This window comes from Mastomys coucha, unplaced genomic scaffold (assembly GCF_008632895.1).
Source record: "Mastomys coucha isolate ucsf_1 unplaced genomic scaffold, UCSF_Mcou_1 pScaffold6, whole genome shotgun sequence".
Taxonomy (NCBI): domain Eukaryota; kingdom Metazoa; phylum Chordata; class Mammalia; order Rodentia; family Muridae; genus Mastomys; species Mastomys coucha.
This window is the reverse complement of record NW_022196912.1, coordinates 25,204,668-25,226,167: the sequence shown is the minus strand read 5'-3', so window position 1 is coordinate 25,226,167 and position 21,500 is coordinate 25,204,668. Positions and strand designations below refer to the sequence as shown.

The following is a 21,500-nucleotide window of genomic DNA, read 5'->3' as shown; positions in this document are numbered from 1 at the left end:
TTCCCATTTCTCATTATGGGGTCTGGGTCCTCAGCCCGCTGGACGGTGTTGCTCACTTTCACAGTGGGGTTTCCACTCCCAGTTAATCATCTCTGGAAACACCCTCACTCACACTGCAAAAGCACATGTCACTAACTCCCTAGGTGTTTCTTAGTCCAATTTGATTGGTAATCCAAATGACCCAGGATTCTCCCTGGAGCCATGGCATCATTTCATTGATCCTTGGGATAACTTGTGAGCAAAGCATCATCCGCCCTCTTCACTGATAAAGTCAGGAAACTTCCGGGATGCTGAGAAAGTTGCCCAAGCACACACAGTAAGGGCAATGGCAGAGGCAAGATTTGAACCAGGTCTTTCGGCCTCCTCAGTCCTGGTTTCTTAAATATCATATACTCAGACAGAGGGAGTCTTTGTGATCCCAGGGGCCTGGTGGCAGGGCGAGGGGGCGGGGCGTGTTCTTGAGAAAGGAAGCCATTTGAAGCAGGCAACGACATGTACTGGGCTCTGACTGGACAGAGCTGGCTGATTAGGTCTCTGCATGTACTTGAGCTTATTTCTTGGAGGAATGAGTTGGGACTAAACTACTCTCAATGACATGACCTCAGGGAATGGGTGGCCACAGCCTAGATAACCTTCGAGGGTCAAAGTTTGCTCTCCAGACATGGCCGCTTCAGACATCCTGGGAAAGCTTGATAGGGCAGAGGGTCCCATAGATCATTCTGGGAGGAGATTTCAGTTCAGGAGTGCACTACACCATTGGTAGTGGTGGACTTCCGCAACATTCCAACCATCCTGAATCAGGTCAAGGGGACTCTGTCAAGCAATGGGTCCCTATTGCCACTGAACAGGGGAGTCAAGACCTAAAGACAGGATTCAAGGGCACACTGACAAAGTAACTCTTCCTGTGTACTCAGAGCTATCCCCTTCCCGCAGGCCCATAGAGATAAGAAAAGCCACACGCCCAGCAGATAGCCATCTGGCAGCTCCCACGATTTCCCATGATGAACTTCTCCTGTGTTCCAGAGTCTCTAGACAGCTGGACCCTAAAGAGTCCCCAGAGTGGCCAAACTCATTATAGGGCTTGGCTGAATGGCAAAGCAAATAGGCCCTAAATGCTGGTCACACATGGTCCCATCCCCAGGGCCCAAGGGTGGCAAGCAGGGCCAAGATGTCTTCTCCATGGGAGGAAGCCAGGCACGCCAGGCGCCGGCTGGAATGACAGCTATGTATGCATCCTGATCACGGGTGGGTTCCAGAGGAGGGAAGGACAAATATTTCCCTTCTGAACTTTGTTCTACTTGGCTTAGTCTTCTCCTCTGACACGGGTCGAGGTTTTAACTCTTATCCTCAAAAAGGTGGCCATCCCCATTTGCCAGGAGTTGCTGGCAAACCTGAGCCCTAGAAGAAGTACCAACTGCCTATGCAGGACCCTGCTTTCAGAAAGCAGTGGGTATGGATGGGGAAACATATTTATTTAGCACGCAATATTCTAGAGGTGAAGGAGGGACAGAGCTGAGTCATAATTCAAATCAGATTCCACAGGGCCTGGATGCATGGGGTAGGGAGGGGGGCGGGAGGAGCGGGGGAGCGGGGGAGCGGGGGCAGGGAGCAGGGGCGGGGGTGGTGGGGCGGGTTCCAGTAGTCTTCCTTGAAGCTGTTGAACCCAGCGGTGGCCTCCACATCAGCATCCCCAGAAGTGAATCCGAAAGGAGCTGAAAGAGAGTCCCAGAGCCATCTGAGGTCCCCCGCCTTTTCTGTAGGCAACGGTCCCAGCCGATTTCAACAGTCATGTGTGTGTGTGTGTGTGTGTGTGTGTGTGTGTGTGTGTGTGTACATGTTCATGACTGTTAATGAGGGTACCAGAGAGCAGCCCAGGTGTTTCCTCGGGAGTCATCTACCTTGGTTTTGTTTGTTTTCAGACACAGTCTCTTGCTGGGACCAGGGAGCCCAGGAACCCCCCTGCTCAGCTTCCCTAAGCTTGCTATTGCAAGTTTACACCACCACACTCAGCTTCTAATATGGATGCTAGGGGCCAAACTCGGGTCTTCATGATTGTGTAGCTAGGAGTTTATCTCCCCAATTTCTAAGCTTTCTTTAAGCTTATTTTAGCATCCCCAGGACACAAAGGGTTTCTGAATTTTCAGGTGGCCAACAGGAAGAGACAGGAGTGATTCAGACACGGGTGCAGGGCAGATAGGATTCTAGCGGCCCTGGGTGTGGGGCTGTTGAGGACGGAGAGGGATTTCCTTTTTTTTTTGGTGGGGCGATTCAAGTATGGCATTTCTAGGTTCTGCCCTAGCCACAGCCCTGGAACTTAGAGACATCATGTCCATCCGGGTGGCTGGAAGAAGCATGACACCTGATCCAGCTGGGCCAGTCAGAATCCCTCTGTTTGGGAATTCAGAATTGAGCTGAGGCATTACTTAAGAATCACTGAAGTTAAATCCAAGAGACAAACTGTTGGGAAGCCATGACACATGACAGGCCATGTCTGACAACCCAGAGTTTGCTGGTGTGCAGTGGAAGTAAGTGTGTAGGAGAAGAGAGAATGGAGGGAGAGATGGGTCAGCAAGAGGGAGAGATGGGTCAGGGAGAGGAGGAGAGGGAGATGGAAATGCGTAGCTATCTTGGCTCCTGCCAAGGTTCTTGCTAGACCCAGCTCTGCCCTTTTTTTGAGTTGGTTTGTAAAATTTTCAAGAGCCATCTTCCTTCTTCACTACCAAAGTCATCTTGCCTATGAGGCAAGGGGCAGCATTAGGGGCAAGCACAAAAGGCAAGTGTTACCAGACGCCACCTCAGCATACATACGAAAGGCCTCTTGGGTCACGGCAAGGACCATCTCTAGAGAGGATGCATTCACCCTGAATTGGAAGGAACTAGAAGACTGGTAAATATGGCCTTGGAAATGCAAAGAGCTGGTCATCTGGAGGCGTCTGGAGCGTTTCTTTTGTCTTCTCCCAGTGTATCTGGGGAATAGTGGGCTATGCTTAAGTCAGATCTACAGGCTGGTATGAGAGATCTACATAGATGTCTGCCATCAGGGGCAATGGCTCTGAGGTTTCACCAACCCCACACATGGTTTGCAAGCCCTGGCATCCTGTCAGCCCATCTCAGTTCCCTAAGGTTAACTGACTTCTCAGAAGCTTCAGTTTTACTAGTTCTGAAAGAATCCGTGAAGCCCTGGAAACCCATGACTTCCATAGGAAGACAGAGATAGCCCTTGGTCCAGGGGAGACTAGAGAACCTTTGCTCCCTTCTACCTTGGTGGAAAACCCCTGCCATAAGAATGTCTTACTTCATGAAATCTGGAGACTTGGCCATTGCATGTTCGAACTCGGAGAAGGAAAGCATGTTGTCGTTGTCCAGATCTGACTCGCTCAGGACCTGGTGGAGAGAAGGAGCTAGAGAGGAGCCTGGGGCCTGACAGGAGATGGGTCTCAAGAGGAGGGAGACAGCAGTCTGTGTAGGGGAGCTACCAACCACATGCCAGGGTGTCTCAGGGCCCCTGCCCCCCCAGAGAGGTGAAGGTGTGTGAGCTAAGGTAGGGGTAGAGGAGGACTCATGGAAGTGAGAACAGTAGGCCCCATTCACCTCACCAGCCAGACATTAACATGGGCCCTGCATTGTAAGAAGCCTGAGTCAGGCAGTACCACCCAGACCTGAGATACTCAGGGGTTCTCAGAGCCGGAGAGCACATGGGCCTGTGCCGCCTCCTGGGTTTTCAGGGCTCTCTCTATGCCTCGTCACTAGGACATCTGGGCACTGTGCTCCTAATGAATAACACGGGAGAGGACATTGTGATTCTTGGTGCCCTGGGGGTGGGGTTGGGGGTGGGAAGCTCTCAGGAGGGAGGGCAGGATACATTGTTCTGCAGAACATAGGCGACTCTCGTTGGAAGGACTGACAGTTGAGGAAAAGCTCTCTCCACTGTGTACCCACTTCTCAGGGCACCAGGTGCCACCCACCCCCATAGCGGTTGCAGGAGACTCTGGACTGACCCCTTCTTAAGAACACAGCCTGTGTCTGGGAGCTGTGGTGACCACCTGGAGCCCTGGGTCCCACCCTTCAGCCTCTGGGAACGCACGTGGCGTGTGACGTCCATCAGCAGGTCCTCAGACACGTCATCACTTTTCAGTAGTCTTAGCACTATCTTCTGGAGGTCCTCTTCATCAATGAAGCCGTTCTCGTTAAAATCTGCAGAGGAGATGGAGGCTGAGTCCAACTCCCATAAGTCTCTGCTCGCTCAAGTGGTGTCCACTTACTTGCCCCAAGTGGGTCTAGAATCTGGAACATGACCTGGCTGGCTTGTAGGGGTGGGACATGTGCAGAAGGGCCAACTGTAGGCAACAATGATTGCAATAACTATAAGCATTGACTTCGTGCCTACTATGTGCTCAGATGCATCCGACTTTAAGTCATTGAATCCTTACCATCTACTTTTTTTTTATTATTTTGCTGAGAGGAGACTGAGGTACAGGTATGATATGGCTTGTCCATGGGGCCAGGGAATGGAAGAGCAAAGTTCAAATCCACCTAGGCTGACCTGGCTCCATGCCAAAGTCTATGGGAATCTCCATTTCAGAACTCAGAAGCCAGGCTGTGGTTTGGTGGCCGGGAGCTGGGCAGAGTAGAGAAGTTGAAGGGGCCTGGGTTTGGAACCCAAATCCTTGAGCATCTTGTCATGCTTCTGTCCCTGTGTAGTAGCTGCCTGAACATGTGACCTGGACATGTATCCCAGCTTCTCAGGGAAGTGGGATGGTAGTTCTTGAGCCTTGTACTGCTATTGGGTTGGCTTCAAGGACTCCGACTGTACCCTCAGAGGGCCAGGGGCTTGAGTAATACTCCATATAGCTTGACATCCTAATTCTGAGGACAGTGCCCAGCACAGAGCAGAGCCTCAAGACTAAACAGATGAATGAATGCCCACTTACCCTGAGTAGTTGAGGGGTCATGACTAAATCCTTCCATTCAAACTCTACAGATAATCTGTGCTCTTTACCCATGCACAACTGCCTTCATTAAAAAAAGTCACCTATCCAGACTGAACACTGTTTCCAAGCCTCTCCTTCTGCAAGAGGTGACTAAATGGACAAGACTCGAAGAATGGCATATATGCAGAAGGGCACATGACTTCTGGGAAGGTCTCTGAGACAATAAGGTAATCATGGGAACAGAAAGCAAAGGAACAAGTAGGAGGAGCTCGGATCCCTAATGCCACAGAGTCTTAGAGCCACTATGAACAGCTACTTTTGGGTTTTCCACATCATATATGTGTGTGTGTATGTGTGTGTATGTGTGTGTGTGTGTGTGTGTGTGTGTGTGTGTGTGTGACATCTCAGCTCATTATCTGAGCCTCATTTTTCCTGTCTATAACATGAGAACAATAGTTGTATCTCTACAATGGGAAGGTTAAATAGGGAATACTTAGCCTCTCTTGTCACGAGTCTGGAACACAGTAGATTCCTGCTAACTGTAGCCAGGGCTTAATTCTCCATCACTTGCTTTATCACTAAGAACTAAAAATGAAAACCAGAGAGACTCTAACATCCCACTTTGAAGAATGATAGCTAGAGCTAGTGGGCTATTAGGGAAACTGAGGCCCAGAGGCTGCTAGTGCCAGAGTCGTTCTGTCCCCAAAGGCAAGGCGTGCATGCGCATGGAAGTCACAGTGCTTCCCTGACTGATTCTTGGCCCATGGCTGGAGCCCGAGTCTGAGCAGCGCTTGAGTTCTCTCCCTGCTAAGCTCTCCCTTATAACTCCTGTACACCATAGGAAGTGAGTCCGAGGAGCAGGGGGGAAGGGGTGGGGGCACAGGGAGCATCAAGCAGCCACCATGACACCACACTGCCGGTAAGAAACTCCCGCAGCCTCTCTGCAAGCCCCTGCAGTGTCCCCAGGCATCCTGCTGGCCTGGCTCCCACATGCGGAGACAACAGAAAATGACATGGCTTTGGTCCCAAGCCATCTGAAAACAGAATAATTTGCTAGAGTAAATGTAGTCCTGGATGGTTCCTGTCCTTTGGGGTGGGTGCAAGGGCAGAGCAGTCTGGGAGAGGGCTAGGGCCAAGGAGTCTGTCGGTTGGCTGGATCTCTGTCTATGCTGACCCAGCAGTCTTAGGGCTCACAGCCTGTGAGTGGCCACTGGGGGGGGCCACCACACTTGTCTCACTTGTTTCTAGACACCATATGAGCCTAGGGAACTGGCATGGGTAAGGCTCAGCCACCAATTCTCTCTGTAACATGCTTCCTCAAAGAACTGCTATAAGTAAAAATCACACATTGCTTGCAGACCAAGGGCAAGCTTTCAGTACATTTCCCCTAGACTCCCTCTAAAGCCTCAGCTAGCCACTGGCATCTCTGCGGTTGGGTCAGGTCTCAGGAAGGTGTGGCAAGGCCTGCTGCTTATCTTCTGCCACAGAATCCATAGCTGGTGCCAACTGGAGCAGGGAGGGGTGGCCCAGATGTTGATCTCTGACAGGTGGTAAAAAGTCCTGGAGGTATAAAGGGATGTGACATTGGTCACTGGGAGGCCAGAATGTCCCTCAAAGCAGAATTGGTTCCCAGGAGGTAAGTTCCAGGCCTCAAGGTGCTCTAGCCCCTCTGCATTCTCACCCAGTAGCCATTTTCAAAACAGTTCTTGTTCAAGACGCCACCGGATTCAGATGAAAATTCACGGCTTTCCTGTCTCTGCCGCAGCCACGGGTGGCCGTATGACATCATTCTGGCCCATGAAATATAAACCGAAGGGTCTTGGTGGAGTTCCAAGAAAGCTTGTGGGAAGGGGAGTCAACTTATTTGTGTCTTTGCATGTAAATTCCACCTTTCGTCCTTCTCCCACCTCTCCCCATCACCATTTCTCTGCCTAGAATAAAGATGAGAAGTCTGTGGGCACAAAAGCCACTTTGTGCTCATGAGGACAATAGGAAAACAGTCTCATACCAACACTTTACAGACAAGGAAGCCTAAAGGACTCTGGGTCCTTGCTTGTTTTCTGGAGCCACCATTTCCAGCTGGAAAGCTCTGGACTGCCTGACTGCAAACCTTTGTTTTTAAACCAGGGACACTGCAACATGTACTTGGATGCAATCCCGACTGATGCAGTGAGCTGAAGCAGGGACTTCCAAACCTGTTGCACATCAGAAATACCCGGGGGAGGGGGGTTATAAAAGCCTGATGACCAGGATCTACCATTACATCAGGTTGTTTCTTGTTTTGTTTTAACTCCCAGATGATTCGAGTGTGCCGTCGGGTTTGGGAGGCAGGAGGCTAAAGCCTAGCTTTCTAGACTTTTTAGGGGCAGAAGGTGGGGGTCGGGGGGAGTGTCTTGCTAAGACATAGATTTGATTCAGCGATGTAAGGGGACAGAGAGTCTACATGTTCGGTATGCTCCCTAGCAGCACTGATGTGCCTGGTTCCCGAATCTGGCTCGGAGTCACCAGGTCAGGAGCATTGAGATGTCTTTGAATTTCTGTGAGAATCACTACCATAACTGTTACCAACACATTCTTCTCCTCTGTCTGTCTCTTCACTCTTCTTTTTCATTCCTCTTCTCCCTTTCTTATGGGCCATCACTTCAGACTCACTTCTCATTAAGCCTCTAGGTACCAGGCATTAGACACAAGGATCCCGGAGTTCTGTCTCACGTTGAGCAGACAGCCATGTACACTCACAAATCTTCAGACAGAGAGAACTTTGACTTGTCTGGGTGTACTGGATGCATGAGTCCCAGATAGCTAGTTACACCAATGTTTTTCATGGAGAAGTTGAGCTTTTGGTCTTTGTACTTGGGGCTCTTTGGGGATGGGAAGTAACTGTGTGCTTTGGAGCCTTGGAGAGGAATGGAGGTGGATTCAAGAACACTGGTAGTGGTATTGTGTATCTGGTCTCCAGTTTGGCCCCAGTCACTCAGTCTGACCTCTGAGGACTGAACATTCTCATTTCTAAAGCTAAGCAAAGTTGGTCCTGTATCTAGAAGGTGCTTGTGAGCATCTACTCCCTGATGGGTTTGGAGATTTTTTTTTTTTTAGGCTCTGGAAACCATAGATGGAAGTGGCGCCCTTCTGTCCTTCCTTCCTTCCGTCTGTCCTTCCTTCTTTTCTTTCTTCTTTCCTTCCTTCCTTCCTTCTGTCCTTCCTTCCTTCCTTCTGTCCTTCTTTCATTTCTTCCTTCCTTCCTTTCTTCCTTCCTTCTGTCCTTCCTTCCTTCCTTCCTTCATTTTTTCCTTCCTTCTGTCCTTCCTTCCTTCATTTTTTCCTTCCTTCTGTCCTTCCTTCCTTCCTTTTTTTCCTTCCTTCCCTTTTCCTTCCATTCTCCTTCTTTCCATTCTTCCTTCCTTTTGCCAGGACAAAGTCTCACAAATCTCAGGCTGGCCTTGAACTCACTATGCATAGGAGGATGACCTTGAACTCCTGCTTCTCAAAGCTTTCCCAATTCAGTGTTGAGATTACAGGCTTGAGCCACAACACCCAGATCTTCCTGTCCCTGAGAAGTGTCTTCACCTCTGGTTTATTCACGTGGCTCTGCTTTTCTTTTGGCTGTAGGTAACTTGTCAAGGCTGATTCCAACCCAAAGTCTCAGATCTCTGGCTTCGTTGAGCCATTCAGCACCTTTTCTGTGAGACTGAGAGAAGTGGTGTCTGTGACTAGTTGCTCAGAGTGTGGACAACAGGCTGCGTAAGCATGAGGGTAGTCCTCGTTAGTTCATGGGCACAGATGACGAAGCTCAAGTCTGGGAAAACAGAGGCTTCCTTAGCAGCCATGCAGAGACGCTACCTAGCTTCCTGACAGCTTCTTAGCTGTACCCAGGCCTTCATTTCTCTCCTGGGGTCCGTAGTGGACATACGCCATCCTTGTGAGTAGAGAAACCTCTCAGAGACAGATATCTGGAGCTGGGCTTGATGGTACTTGACTATAATACCAGAACTCTAGAGTTAGAGGTAGGAAGATCAGGAGCTCAAGTGGATTTGAGGCTAGACTGGGATATATAAGCTCTTGTCACATGCCGTGCCCTTCCACCCTGCCATAACCCACTCCTCTTGGTGCTATTTGGTTTGGATGGGGACTGTAACTTGCTTCCAACCAACAGTTCGGCAGGCGTGAGAGGATGGATGGCACCTTGGTGATCAGATCACACCATGGAAGACTTCCTTCTAACCGTAGATGAGTCAAGGGCCATTCCCCCTCATTATCTTGGAAGATAAGTGGTCACAGTGGTAAGGGTCAAAGGGTAGCCTGCAGAAGCTGAAGGCAGACTCCAGCTCCTAGGCAGCAAGAAGCCAGGGCCAAAGGTCCATGAACACAAGAACTGTGCTCTGCCAGCGGCCGGAAGGGGCTTCCCCAGCCAGCGTTCTCCAGATGAGAAGTAGCTTAGCAAGAACTTTGACTAGAGTTTTGTTTTAAGAGACTTTAAGAGAGGAGATCCTGCTGGGAGTGGAGCACTGGGAGAGTCCAGCACTGGGGAGGCTGAGGCAGGTAGATCGCTGTGAGTTCCTGACCAGACAGGACTTTATAGTGAGACCCTATCACAGAGAGAATAAAACTAAGAGAAGGAAGAGGAGGAGGAGGGGAAGGAGGGAAGAGGCCAGAAGGACCCAATTAAGCCAAGCCTAGAATCTTAACGGCAGGCACCCAGCAACCGTGAAGTGTGGCACCTGAAGCCATGAGCTTTGGGTGACTTTTTTCACCCATGCCAGGCAGACTGCGATTCACTGTCTGCCCTTTATCTGTTGCTTCCCAAGCTAGGTTTCTGTGACTTACATCCCACGCACTCTTGGCTGAGATAAGAAGGCTGAGCTGGGTCACTGTTCTGCTAGAGGAGCTGTCTTGTCCTAGAGAGCGTGACGAGGACGTCAGTCAGCACAGCTGCCACATCTGACAGAACCCTGATGGTGACTAGCAAGCTAGGACTCCTGGGATCCAGGAATACTCCCTAGGGGTGCTTGGGATAAGGAAGGGGGAAGCTGCAGAGGAGCACAGACACACACACACACACACACACACACACACACAGACACACGCACACACAGACACACATACACACACAGACACATGCACACACACACAGACACATGCACACAGACACACACACAGACACATGCACACACAGACACACAGACACATGCACACACAGACACACACACAGACACACATACACACACAGACACATGCACACACACACACAGACACATGCACACAGACACACACACAGACACACACAGACACACACACAGACACATACACACAGACACGCATACACCCAGACACACACACAGTCACAGACACAGACACACACACAGACACACACAGACACCCACACAGACACACATACAGTCACACACACACAGACACACACAGACACCCACACAGACACACACACAGAGTCACATAGACACATAGATACACAAAGACATAGACACACAGACAGGCACAGAGACATAGACACACACAGACACAGACACACACAGACACAGACATATACACAGACACACAGACACACACAGACACAGATACACACAGACACAGACATATACACAGACACACAGACACACACACACACAGACACACACAGACACACAAAGACATAGACAGACACAGACACACACACACACAGACACACACACACATACACAGACACACACAGACACACACACAGACACACAGACACACACAGACACACACAGACACACACAGACACACACACAGACACACACATACACACACAGACACAGACACACACAGACACACACAGACACACACAGACACACACAGACACAGACAGATACACACACAGGCACACACAGACACAGACACACACAGACACACACACAGACACAGACACACACATATACACACAGACACAGACAGATACACACACAGGCACACACACAGACACAGACACACACATATACACACAGACACACAGACACACAGAAACACAAAGACACACACAGACAGATACACACACAGACACACACAGACACACACACAAACACACACACAGACACAGACACACACATACACACACAGACACACAAAGATACACACAGACACAGACAGATACACACACAGGCACACACAGACACACACACAAACACACACACAGACACACACACAGACACACACACAAACACACACACAGACACACACACAGACACACACAGACACACACAGACACACACACAGACACACACAGACACAGACAGACACAGACAGACACAGACAGACACACATAGACACACACACAGACACACACAGACACACAGACACACACATATACACACAGACATACACAGACACACAGACACACACATATACAGGATGAGACTGCTGAGCTAGTATATATGGGTATATGATTTCATTTGGCTCAGGATTCATTCACTATGAATTTGTGTCTTGTACCAAATTTAAGACATCTAGGGTGATTAGTTCCTCAGATATCTTTCTTAGCCTCCAATTGGATCAACTGGCTGTACATTTCAACCTTTCTAACTCAGCATGTCCCAGAGACCCCGTTATTAAATTCTTTCAATATTTGCTCTCTCTGTTATTCAGATTTTTTTCTTTGTGTATTTTCAGATTTACCCTTTCCTCCATTTCCTCAATTCTCCTGTTGAGCTCGTCCACTGCCTTTTGATTTCATGTGTGTTTTTGTTTGACTTTATTTGGCAGTGAGATATGAACCTGAAGGCTATTGCAGACCAGGCGGGCTCTCAGCCATTGAACTACATCCCAGCACTTTACTTTTTAAAATGTTGTAATACAGACTTGCCAAGTTCCTCAGGCTAGCTTTGAACTCCCTCCATAACCCACCTTGAACATGTGATTCTCCTGCCTCAGTCTCCCCATGCCGAAGCTACCAGGCTCCACCCATTTAATTCTTTCTCATAGCTGCATTTTTTTTCTGCTGAGATTTCATATATTTTCCTTTTTTGTGAGTAGATTCTCTTTTACTTTATTGGAAATGGCTATTGTGATGGTCAATCTTATGTGTCAATTTGACTTGGCTGAGGAATGCCCAGATAAAGGCAGAAAAAAAAAATTATTTCCTGGTGTGTCTGTGAGAGAATTTCTGGAACAGATTAGCATTTGAATCAGTCAACTGAATAAAGAAGGTCACATTCTGATCTGCAGGAGAGAGTCCCTTCATGGTTGGGGGAGGGCAGCCTCCTAAAGCTTAGCCCCTGAGTCTGGAGCTATTGACAGTTAACAGTTGTGGGGGAAGGGGGAGTGGTTTTCTTCAGTAGTATAGACACTGGTAAATTGCCACACTGGGAAATTTGCAGTGCTTCAGTAACTAATCCTTCAGCTATGATCATGTAAGCAACCCCAATTAACCACCCCCCTCCCTCTCTTTCCCTCCCTCTCTCCCTCCCTCTCCCTCTCTCTCCCTCTCTCTCTTCCTCTCTCCCTCCCCCTCTCTCTCTCACACACACCAACACACACACATACACACATGCACACACACTCCCTCTCTCTCACACACACACACGCACACACACGCACTCACACACGCACACACACACTCACACACACACACGCACAGACACACACACATGAAAGTTGGAGAGGGTCTCTTGTTGGTGATGAATGGTACAGTTGTCTTAGAGGAATGAAAAACGGTACTAGGAGTTGAAAATGAATAAATAACATTACATACTTGTATGAAGTCATCAAAGAATTAAAAAAAATAGGGACTGGAAAGGCGGCTCACGTGTTTGGAGCATGTACTGCTCTTGCAGAGGACCTGGACCTGAGTTTGCTTCCCAGCAACCATGTGAGGATGCTCACAACTAGCAACTCCAGAGAATCTAATACCCTTTGTGGCCTACTTGGGTAGTATGCTCGCATGCACACGTGCGCATGAACACACATAAACACACACATACACACACACGCACACACACACACAAACAAATACAAATTAGAGAGAACAAGATCACATTTGTCAGTGTGGGTGGGTGTCATCCCGAGGAGAGAGGGCTTTTCTCTTTCTGCTCTGTCCTTCAGCAGCAGCACTCTTGGTTCTTGTGCCTTTGGACTGAATTAAATCCCATCCTTCCTGGGTGTCTCACTCAGCGGGCTGAGGGTGCTGGCCACCCTAATTATCTTAGTCAATCGCTATTCCTCATCTTCCTTCTCCCTTTCTTCCTCTCTCCATTCCTGCAACCTCTCCTCCTTGTCTCCTTCTGTTGTGATGGCTGTTTTAAAACTTTTTATCAGTGAATTTCAGAATCTGGGTCATGTCAGAGTCAGTCTCTGTTCTGGAGGCTGCAGCAAGATTTAAAAGAATGTTCTTGCGTCTCAGGTCATTTTTAGGTTTCATTTGGAGTGTTGTAAATGTTTGTTGTAGGGACTCTGAGTTCTCTTATACTTCTCCAAAACAGTGCTGACAGTTTCGTTTAATTCAGGCTGCAATCCTGTCGTTCGGGTTCTTCAGATTACAGAGAATTTGGGATTGTTTGTTTGTTTGTTTGTTTAGTTTGGGAATCCAGAGGCTCGCCTCTCCTGGGCGAGCATTCTACCACTAAGCTGTAGCACCAGCCCATGGCTTCAAGACAAGGTCTCACTATGTAGCTCAGCTTGTGTTCACAGTTGTTATCCTTCTGTCCCAGCCTCTTGAGCATTAGAATTACAGAGAGGTGCCGCCAGTAATCCCAGCAAGTTTAGGTTTTCCTCAGCCTGCATGAGTCTGCTCGCTGATGTCTGAGGACAGGAGAAGCTGGATGGCCTACTTAAACAGAAAGGGCAGTGCTGGCCCACATCTGCCTCTGCAAGCAAAGGAGCTACCCTGACATACTTAAAGACAGATGGGGACTGGAGGGTGTCTCGAGGTTTCCTTGGTTCTTGTTTTGGAGAGGTTCGAGACTCTTACTGTGCATATGGGGACATTGCAAGGCGAAGGGCAGATCCCAAGGACTTCAGAGGTGATTGCTCTCAGGTTCCTACTCTTTCAAGAGAAGAAAAGGGATTCTCAGGAAATCAAAATGACTTGGAGTCTACCAAGTCATTGTGTGCAGATGGCTCTAGTGCTTGCAAGTCCCATCTAAACTTCCTGCCAGACAAGCCCAAGTCTTTCGCACCCACATGGGTCATCTTTTCCTCTCTGGCCTGCTCAGAGAGAAACCATTAGATAGCCACACTGGCAACCCCAAGTACCCTTGGATGGCATTATAATTTGACTCTGAACTAGCCCTTCCAGGCTCATGTGTTTGAACAACTAGACCCCAGCTGCTGGTGCTGTTTTGGGAGACTGTGGAACCTTTGGGAGGAGGAACCGAGCCAGGGAGGACATGGACTTCTTAAGTGAGGAGGACTGGAGGCTTCTGGTACTACCCAACATCCTTGTCATCTCTGATTCCTGTTCCAGCAACACGTAAGGAGGTGAGGCATCCCAGCCGCACACTCCAGCTCCCGTGGGCCACTTGCCAGCCACCATGCTGTCCCTGCCACTGTGCCTTCAGACTGAGCCCAAATAAGTTCTCCCTCCCCTCAGCTGCTTTTTGTCAGCTGTGTTGGTCACAGCAATAATAAAAGTCACTTACACCAAAGAAATGGAGGGAAGGGCCTCTGTCAATTAGAGCCAAGATTCTCAGTTGGTTCTATTATTTCATAGCACTCGAGAAACAATGATATATACTCATAAAGAGCCAATGAATCCCAGTCACACAACCCCAACAATGGTTGAATTTCAGGCATGGCAGGTTCTCTTTGGCCCCTTTCTCCTCCCCACTTAGCACCACCACCGCAACCAAGGTACCTACCATAGATACGAAAGGCATACTCAATCTTCAGGCTGGGGCAGGCCTGCTCACTAAATACAGATGCCATGCCCAGCACATCTTCAAAGGAGAACACGTTGTTGTGGGAGAATACCCTGCAGATGCGATCTCTGAACGGGTTGACCTGTGATGGGGGTTGGGGAGACGAGGTCTATCAGGTCAGATGTGATCACCCTGAGCCTCTCCCACCCACCTACCTCTAGCACCATGTCCTGGGCTTGAGATAAAAAAGAGCAACAAGCTAAAGAATGAAGTAGGACCCTAGGTGTGATGGAGGCACCCAGGACACGGGGGCCCTGATTGACCTCTCTCTGCTCACACATACCTCCTCCTGCACATACCTTCCAATGGCTTGTTTTGGTTGTGTAATTGAGTTCTTCTTTATGGCTATTAAATTTCCCCCCATTTTATATTTAAAACTTTGAAATTTTAAAAAATGGATAAAAATAAATAAAATCTATAATCGACTCCCCAGAGTTAACCACTATCAGCATATTGATGTAGCAGGCGGTAGATCTAAGTCTAATGCTATGTCATTAGTTAGGGAACAACTGTCACATTCATTACCTACCCCTCAGAGTTAAAGATTTCTCTGCAGTAGAGGGATAATAATTATGTTTACCTTGTAGGATTGCCGTGAGGAGTATGTAGAAAAATTACCCAGTGTCTGATAAATAACTCAGTCGATGAGAGCAACTGTTAGTTGTTACTTAACTACCATAGAGCCAGCAGAGAAGTTTTCAAATTAGGTTCTCAGGCTGGAAATGAAGCACAGCAGTAGGGCATTTGCTAGCACATGTGACACCCTGGGCTAGATCCCCACCCCTTCCCAAGTGTGCACACACACACACACACACACACACACACACACACACACACGCACGCACGCACGCACGCACGCACGCACGCACGCACGCACGCATGCACGCATGCATGCACGCATGCATGCACGCACACACACCAAATTAGATTCCCAAATGGCCAAGGGCCACGCAATTTTAGCAACTCAGGTTCCCTCAAACTGGCCCTGGCCTTGGCACATGAGCTTCCTCCCATGCTAACTTTCCTCCACGTAAGCTTGTGACATTCCAGCAGCCATCTGCCAGCTCAGACACAGCTAGCTATGTCAGTTTGCAACTCTTCCTCCAGGCCCTGGGAATGGGCAGGTGGTGAGGGCTTTTGGGTGAGGGGGCAGATCTCCCTAGAGTTTGCTATCATTTGGATATAATTGTCTCCCCAAAGCCTACGTGGTAGATTTGATCCCCAGGAGGTAGTAGAAGCTTTAAAAGGTGGGGCATAGTGAAAGGTGGTAGGACATTGGAGAGCTGTGTCCTCAGAGTGGATCGTGGGACTCCAGCTCCTTTTGATGACTTTTGCTTCCCAGGTACCATGAGATTAGCGGATTCTTCTGTAGACTCTCCTTGCATAAGCTGTTACAATCACTTTCTAACATGGTCTCCAAAGGTATTGCATTATAGTAACAGCCGATCACTACAGATTTCTGTGGGGAACCACATGGAGGCGTGCTTGGCAGTCTCTAAAGTAGCAAGTTCTGCTTTGACACGGTCTCTGCTTACTCTCTAGCCATCCAATCCATTCCCACCTCCCAGGATACCTTACTCCAGTTGCTCAGTGCCCCCACCCCTGCCCATTCTCAAGTTGCCTGACAACAAACCTTATCAAACTCCAACTCTCCCTTGTACTTCAAAACAAACCCTAATACTTAATGCCTCCCTCAAATCCCTGTTCTTAAATGTACCCTGACTAAGCTGCCTGACCCTGTAAACCCGCAGAGCAGATCTGAGTGTTCAGTAGAGCCCCAGCCTCCAAAATTTTAATCAGATGAAGTGGTTCTCTGGTTTGTTTCTAGCTCCCTTTTCTATGATAAGGCATCTCTTCAGAGCTCCATGTTTTATGCAAAGGGGTTTAGCCCAGCCTCTCTGCTTCAGCTGTGCAGTGGCCTATCATCTGTCATGGGCACCAGTAGAGAGCCAGCAGAGAAAATTTCAAATTAGGTTCCCAGGCTGGAAATGAAGCACCGCAGTGGAGCATTTGTCTCAAGTGTGTGACATCCTGGGTTAGGTCCCCATCCCATCCCTACCCCTTCTCAAACACACACACACACACACACACACTCACACACACCTTCTAAGGGTTTATACCAGTGGTTCTCAACCTGTGGGTTGCCCAAGACCATTGGAAAACACAGATATTTATAGTGATTCATAACAGTAGCAAAATTACAATTATGAAATAGCAATGAAAATAATTTTTATAGTTGGAGGTCACCACAACATGAGGAGCAGTACTGGAAGGTCACAGCATTGGGAAGGTTGAGAACCACTTGATCTATACCGTCTCATGCTCTCTAACGCTGCCCTGGGTCAGCCAATGCTTAGCTCTCTGGCTTCGTTTGTACAGTTTTAACATTTGAGATTATTTTTTTCTTTTCATTCCTCTTAGAATTCATTTAAATGCATGGTTCTCTTTTGTTCATCAATGTATCTGAGATGAGACATTGTTTGTCAGTCACTTCAGGTGGCTCTGTGGTTCTCAAATGTTACTAAGCATGCATGTCACCTGGGTCATTCTTAAAAAACATGGATTTATATTTGGAAAATGTAGTGTTTCATTCATGCAAGATAAAGAATCAGCTCTACAACATTGTGTTCATAGGTCCCAGCTCTGTACCATGTGCTTATACATCCAAGAGGGTAGATCTCATGTCAAGTGGTCTAAAAATTCAAGCCCAATATGGTGGCACACACTTGTATTCCCGGCACTCAAGGAGGCAGAGGGAGGGGAACTGGGGAATCAGAGGCCAGCCTTGGCTACATAGAGAGTACCAGGCCAGACAGGGCCATATCTTGTCTCAAGAACAGACCAAAATTCAGTGTTCTAAGAATTGTGATGAGTGATTGTCACAAGCATGGATTGTCACGTGCATGGTGCATGCCATGTGAATGTCACACAAGCACACAAGCTTTCACCCTCTGAGGCCCTATGTCAGGAGGTTTGAGTGGAGGCCAACATTATAGACGAATTCTTTCCCCCCACCCAGTATTCCCATGTCAAAGTAGTAAATCACTATACCTTAATCATGACTTCACTTGGAGGCAGAGTTGTAGGCATAATTCTCTAATTTAAAGTGACATCACAAGAGTTGGGACCCTCGTGACATACAATGTTGTCCTTTTACCAAGGGAAACTGGTCCTAGATACATGTTCTCAGAGAACACCATGTGGGGTGGAGGCAAACATCAGGGTGAAGCTTCTATAATTCAAGAAACAGCAAAGAATGCCAGCAACCCTGCAGAAGGTAGAGAGGGTCTGGAACTGGCCTTCCTCCCAGGCTTCAGAAGGAACTAACCCTGTATACACCCTAACCTTGGACTTCAGGTTATAGGGGAGCCACATACACACACATATACATATGCATATGTATACACATACACACATATACATACATACAAGTACACATACTTTATATACATATATAATGTATCATAGAGAAATATATTCATATATCATATATATGTTCCAGAAATGGCCATGGTGCAAGGGAATCCAGGCTGACCCACTCAAAAATCAAAGCTCAGTTCAGGCTGGATTATCCAATTCTTTGACATACCCAGAAATACCTGGTTTCCCTCTCTCTAATTGATGCTGATAGCTTGAACTCCTATGATATGTCCCCAGTCCCTAGCTAAGTGGCTTTATCAATTATGTGACCAAATCTTAACTGCATTAACTCCTCTCACAAATGGATATACGGCTTAACAAGATTCCTGCAAGGAATCCACAATTGAAGATAATGTTTGTAACACAGATAAAAGGGAGCGGCAAGAAAATGCCAGCACTGAGGCGCTTTCCTACTTGAAATTCAGTTTTTCGCCACACGGAGAAGGCTTGAGAATCCAGGCAGACAAGATGAGATGTCCTTACTTCAATTCTCTGTGCCTGTGCCAAGGCAGGTCAGTGAGCTCTCCACCATTCCCAGCTAGGGAAAAACATGGAGTCTTCCTTCCCCTGGGGCCTCCTCCACTGCCACTCTGGCTGGGACTGAGGGGTTTGATGGAAGTGACAGTGTTAGAGCTGGGGCAGCAGTTACTGGAAGATCAGTTCACTCTCCCTTTGATCCATCTCACTACACACACACACACACACACACACACACACACATAGACACACACAGACACACACAGACACACAGACACACATACACACACACACACACACACAGAGAAACACACAGACACACAGACACACACACAGGCACACAGGCACACACACACAGACAAACACACACAGACACACAGACACACATAGAGACACACAGACACACAGACACACACAGAGACACATAGACACACACAGACACACAGACACACACACACACAGACACACACAGACACACAGACACAGACACACAGACACAGACACACACACACAGGCACACACACACACACACACACACACACACACACACACACACACACAGATGGGGGTTGGAGTTGCTACTCTCCAAGCAAAGCAGTCACTGTCTTTGTTAGACCAGCAGTGCCTAATTTCAAGCAACCATCAAGATAGGACCCGTTAGCTACAGATGTCTCCTCAGAGGAGGAGAGATTGGGTAGGTCATGAGCCTGCCCCTGAGACTCCAGTCACTCTTCTCAGCCTCTGCATGCAATTCTGTCCTCGCTGCAAATGGCCTAGGGGGCTTGGGATGCGTTAGAGTGTAAAAGCTGGGGAAGTTAATGAACGTCTGGGTGGCTCTTGGGAAGCCATCATCCGTGCTGGGTGAAGCCTTCCTAGTATGGAAGGGCCCACTCATGGTCCTCGAAGCAGGCCCTCACCTGCTCCCTGCCAGGCCTCTCAGCTCACTCATGGTCCAGGAAGCAGCCCCTCACCTGCTCCCTGCCAGGCCTCTTAGCTCATGGGTTTCTTGGGTTGCACTTTGGAGGGAAGGTACTTTGCTTTGTCACTGGGACCTTCTAAGGAGAGCGCATATGTCTGTATCTTCCTAGGGAAGGAATCCTTGTAATACTCATACGAACTACATGAACAGCCATGTGTCTCTGGTCCACTAAACAAGGAAGATGTTACAGAATGAATAATAAAGTAAGTTTTTCATAAGAAATATCATTTCTACTCATATTCTGTGGTACAGGCCTCCAAACCCAGCAAGTAGGAGGTTGAGACAGGAGAACTAAGAGTTTAAGGCTGGCCTCGATTACATAGCAAAACCTATCTTCAAAAAAAGAAAAACTCCATGGTCGAACTTCCAGTGGCTAACCCCCTTAAAGAAAACTGAGTCCTCCCTCCCACCCCCACCCACCCTCTCCAGAAGCCATCAACTGTAAAGAGCTCCACTTCGGATTCAGCATGTTTAGCACAATTTTTTAAAGGATTGTCCTCCGTAGCTTCCTATCTGGACTATTTCTCTTGTGTGTGTAGGGTGTTTGCCACAGACATCTTCAGTGTCTCTCAGTCTTCTCAAGTACATGGGCAACATAAATTAGCCTTGGTGGGTTTTTGGGTTTTTTGTTTGTTTGTTTGTTTGTTTTGGTTGTTGTTCTTTTTGTTTGGGGGTTTGGGGGTGGAGGGGAGAAGGGTAGGAGGGTGGACCTGGGAAGAGTAAGGAGTAAATGTGATCAGGGTACACTGTATGAAATTCCCAAATAATAAATAAAAACATTATGGCCTCAATCGTTAAAGGCTAGGCTCACAACCAAGAATAAAGATATTGTGTTGGATGGGGGGAAAGAAATGAAAAACCAAACAAGACAGACCACCCAAAAGCAGAGGATATGGGGTGGCTTAGTTAGGAAAGTGCTTGCCATGCAAGCTCAAGAAGCCTGAGAACCTGCGTTTGGATGTCACATGAGCAGAGCACACTTGTAATCCCAGCACTAGGGAGCTGGGGTCAGGAGTGTCCTTAGAGCTCACTAGCCAAACTGATGGGCTCCAAGTTCAATGAGAGTCCCTCTCTCAAAAGAAAAGTCTGGGGCAGGGGAGTGGAGAATAATTGAAGAAGACTCCTGATGTTGACCACATTCTGACCTACCCACATTCCCATATGCAAACATACACATAAACATGCACACACATATACCCCACACACAATCGCACAGACACGCACACACCACACCACCACTTACGGTGAACTGAGTGCGATCACTGATGCAAAGTCTGTCTGTGACTGATGGGGAACGAACAGCAAGCTGAGTTGGTGTTAATCTCCTTGGAGATTTTCTCCAGGCTACTGCGACCAGGACAGTCAGTCCAGACACTCAGAAATTGCAGCCGAAGTCATTGATATGCTCAGGTTTATTTTTATTTCTAGAGTTTTCTAGCAGCACATATACAAGGATCTGTGATCAGAGAGGAGTGACTGAGCATCTTTGCAACTACAGGGAGGCCTGCTCGGCTGTCTTGAGACAGCACTCTCAAATGAGCCAGACACTTGTAGATGGGTTACATATTTTTCCTGCACAAACAAGTGTTTCACATTCGCTGACCTATTATGGTGTCAAGTGGTGGCTGGCATTTTCCACCTATTATTTTGCTAATGATATTTTATACTATTTGTAACATATACGCAGCTGTTGCTCACCGAGAGGAAATGCAACTTCATTTGCCTACTCTAGAGAAATTAGGTGACTCATTGTAACATGAATGCTTTTCTGTTGTAAAACTGGCATCTCAGGGAGACTTTTGAAGT

General features: G+C 48.0%; 1 protein-coding gene across 3 annotated transcripts in view; it reads right to left on the bottom strand.

The window, feature by feature from the left end:
- Positions 1–1,451: 1,451 nt before the first annotated feature.
- Cib4 (calcium and integrin binding family member 4) overlaps positions 1,452–21,500 on the bottom strand; it is a 62,901-nt gene continuing 42,852 nt past the window's right edge. For all 3 annotated transcript variants that reach the window (XM_031357152.1, XM_031357155.1, XM_031357153.1), the window contains 4 exons: positions 14,759–14,900; positions 4,085–4,194; positions 3,296–3,384; positions 1,452–1,712 (listed from right to left, as the gene is read on the bottom strand). In XM_031357152.1, coding sequence (XP_031213012.1) covers positions 1,682–1,712; positions 3,296–3,384; positions 4,085–4,194; positions 14,759–14,900 — 372 coding nt within the window. In that variant the 3' untranslated portion in view covers positions 1,452–1,681. The remainder of the gene's footprint in view (positions 1,713–3,295; positions 3,385–4,084; positions 4,195–14,758; positions 14,901–21,500) is intronic.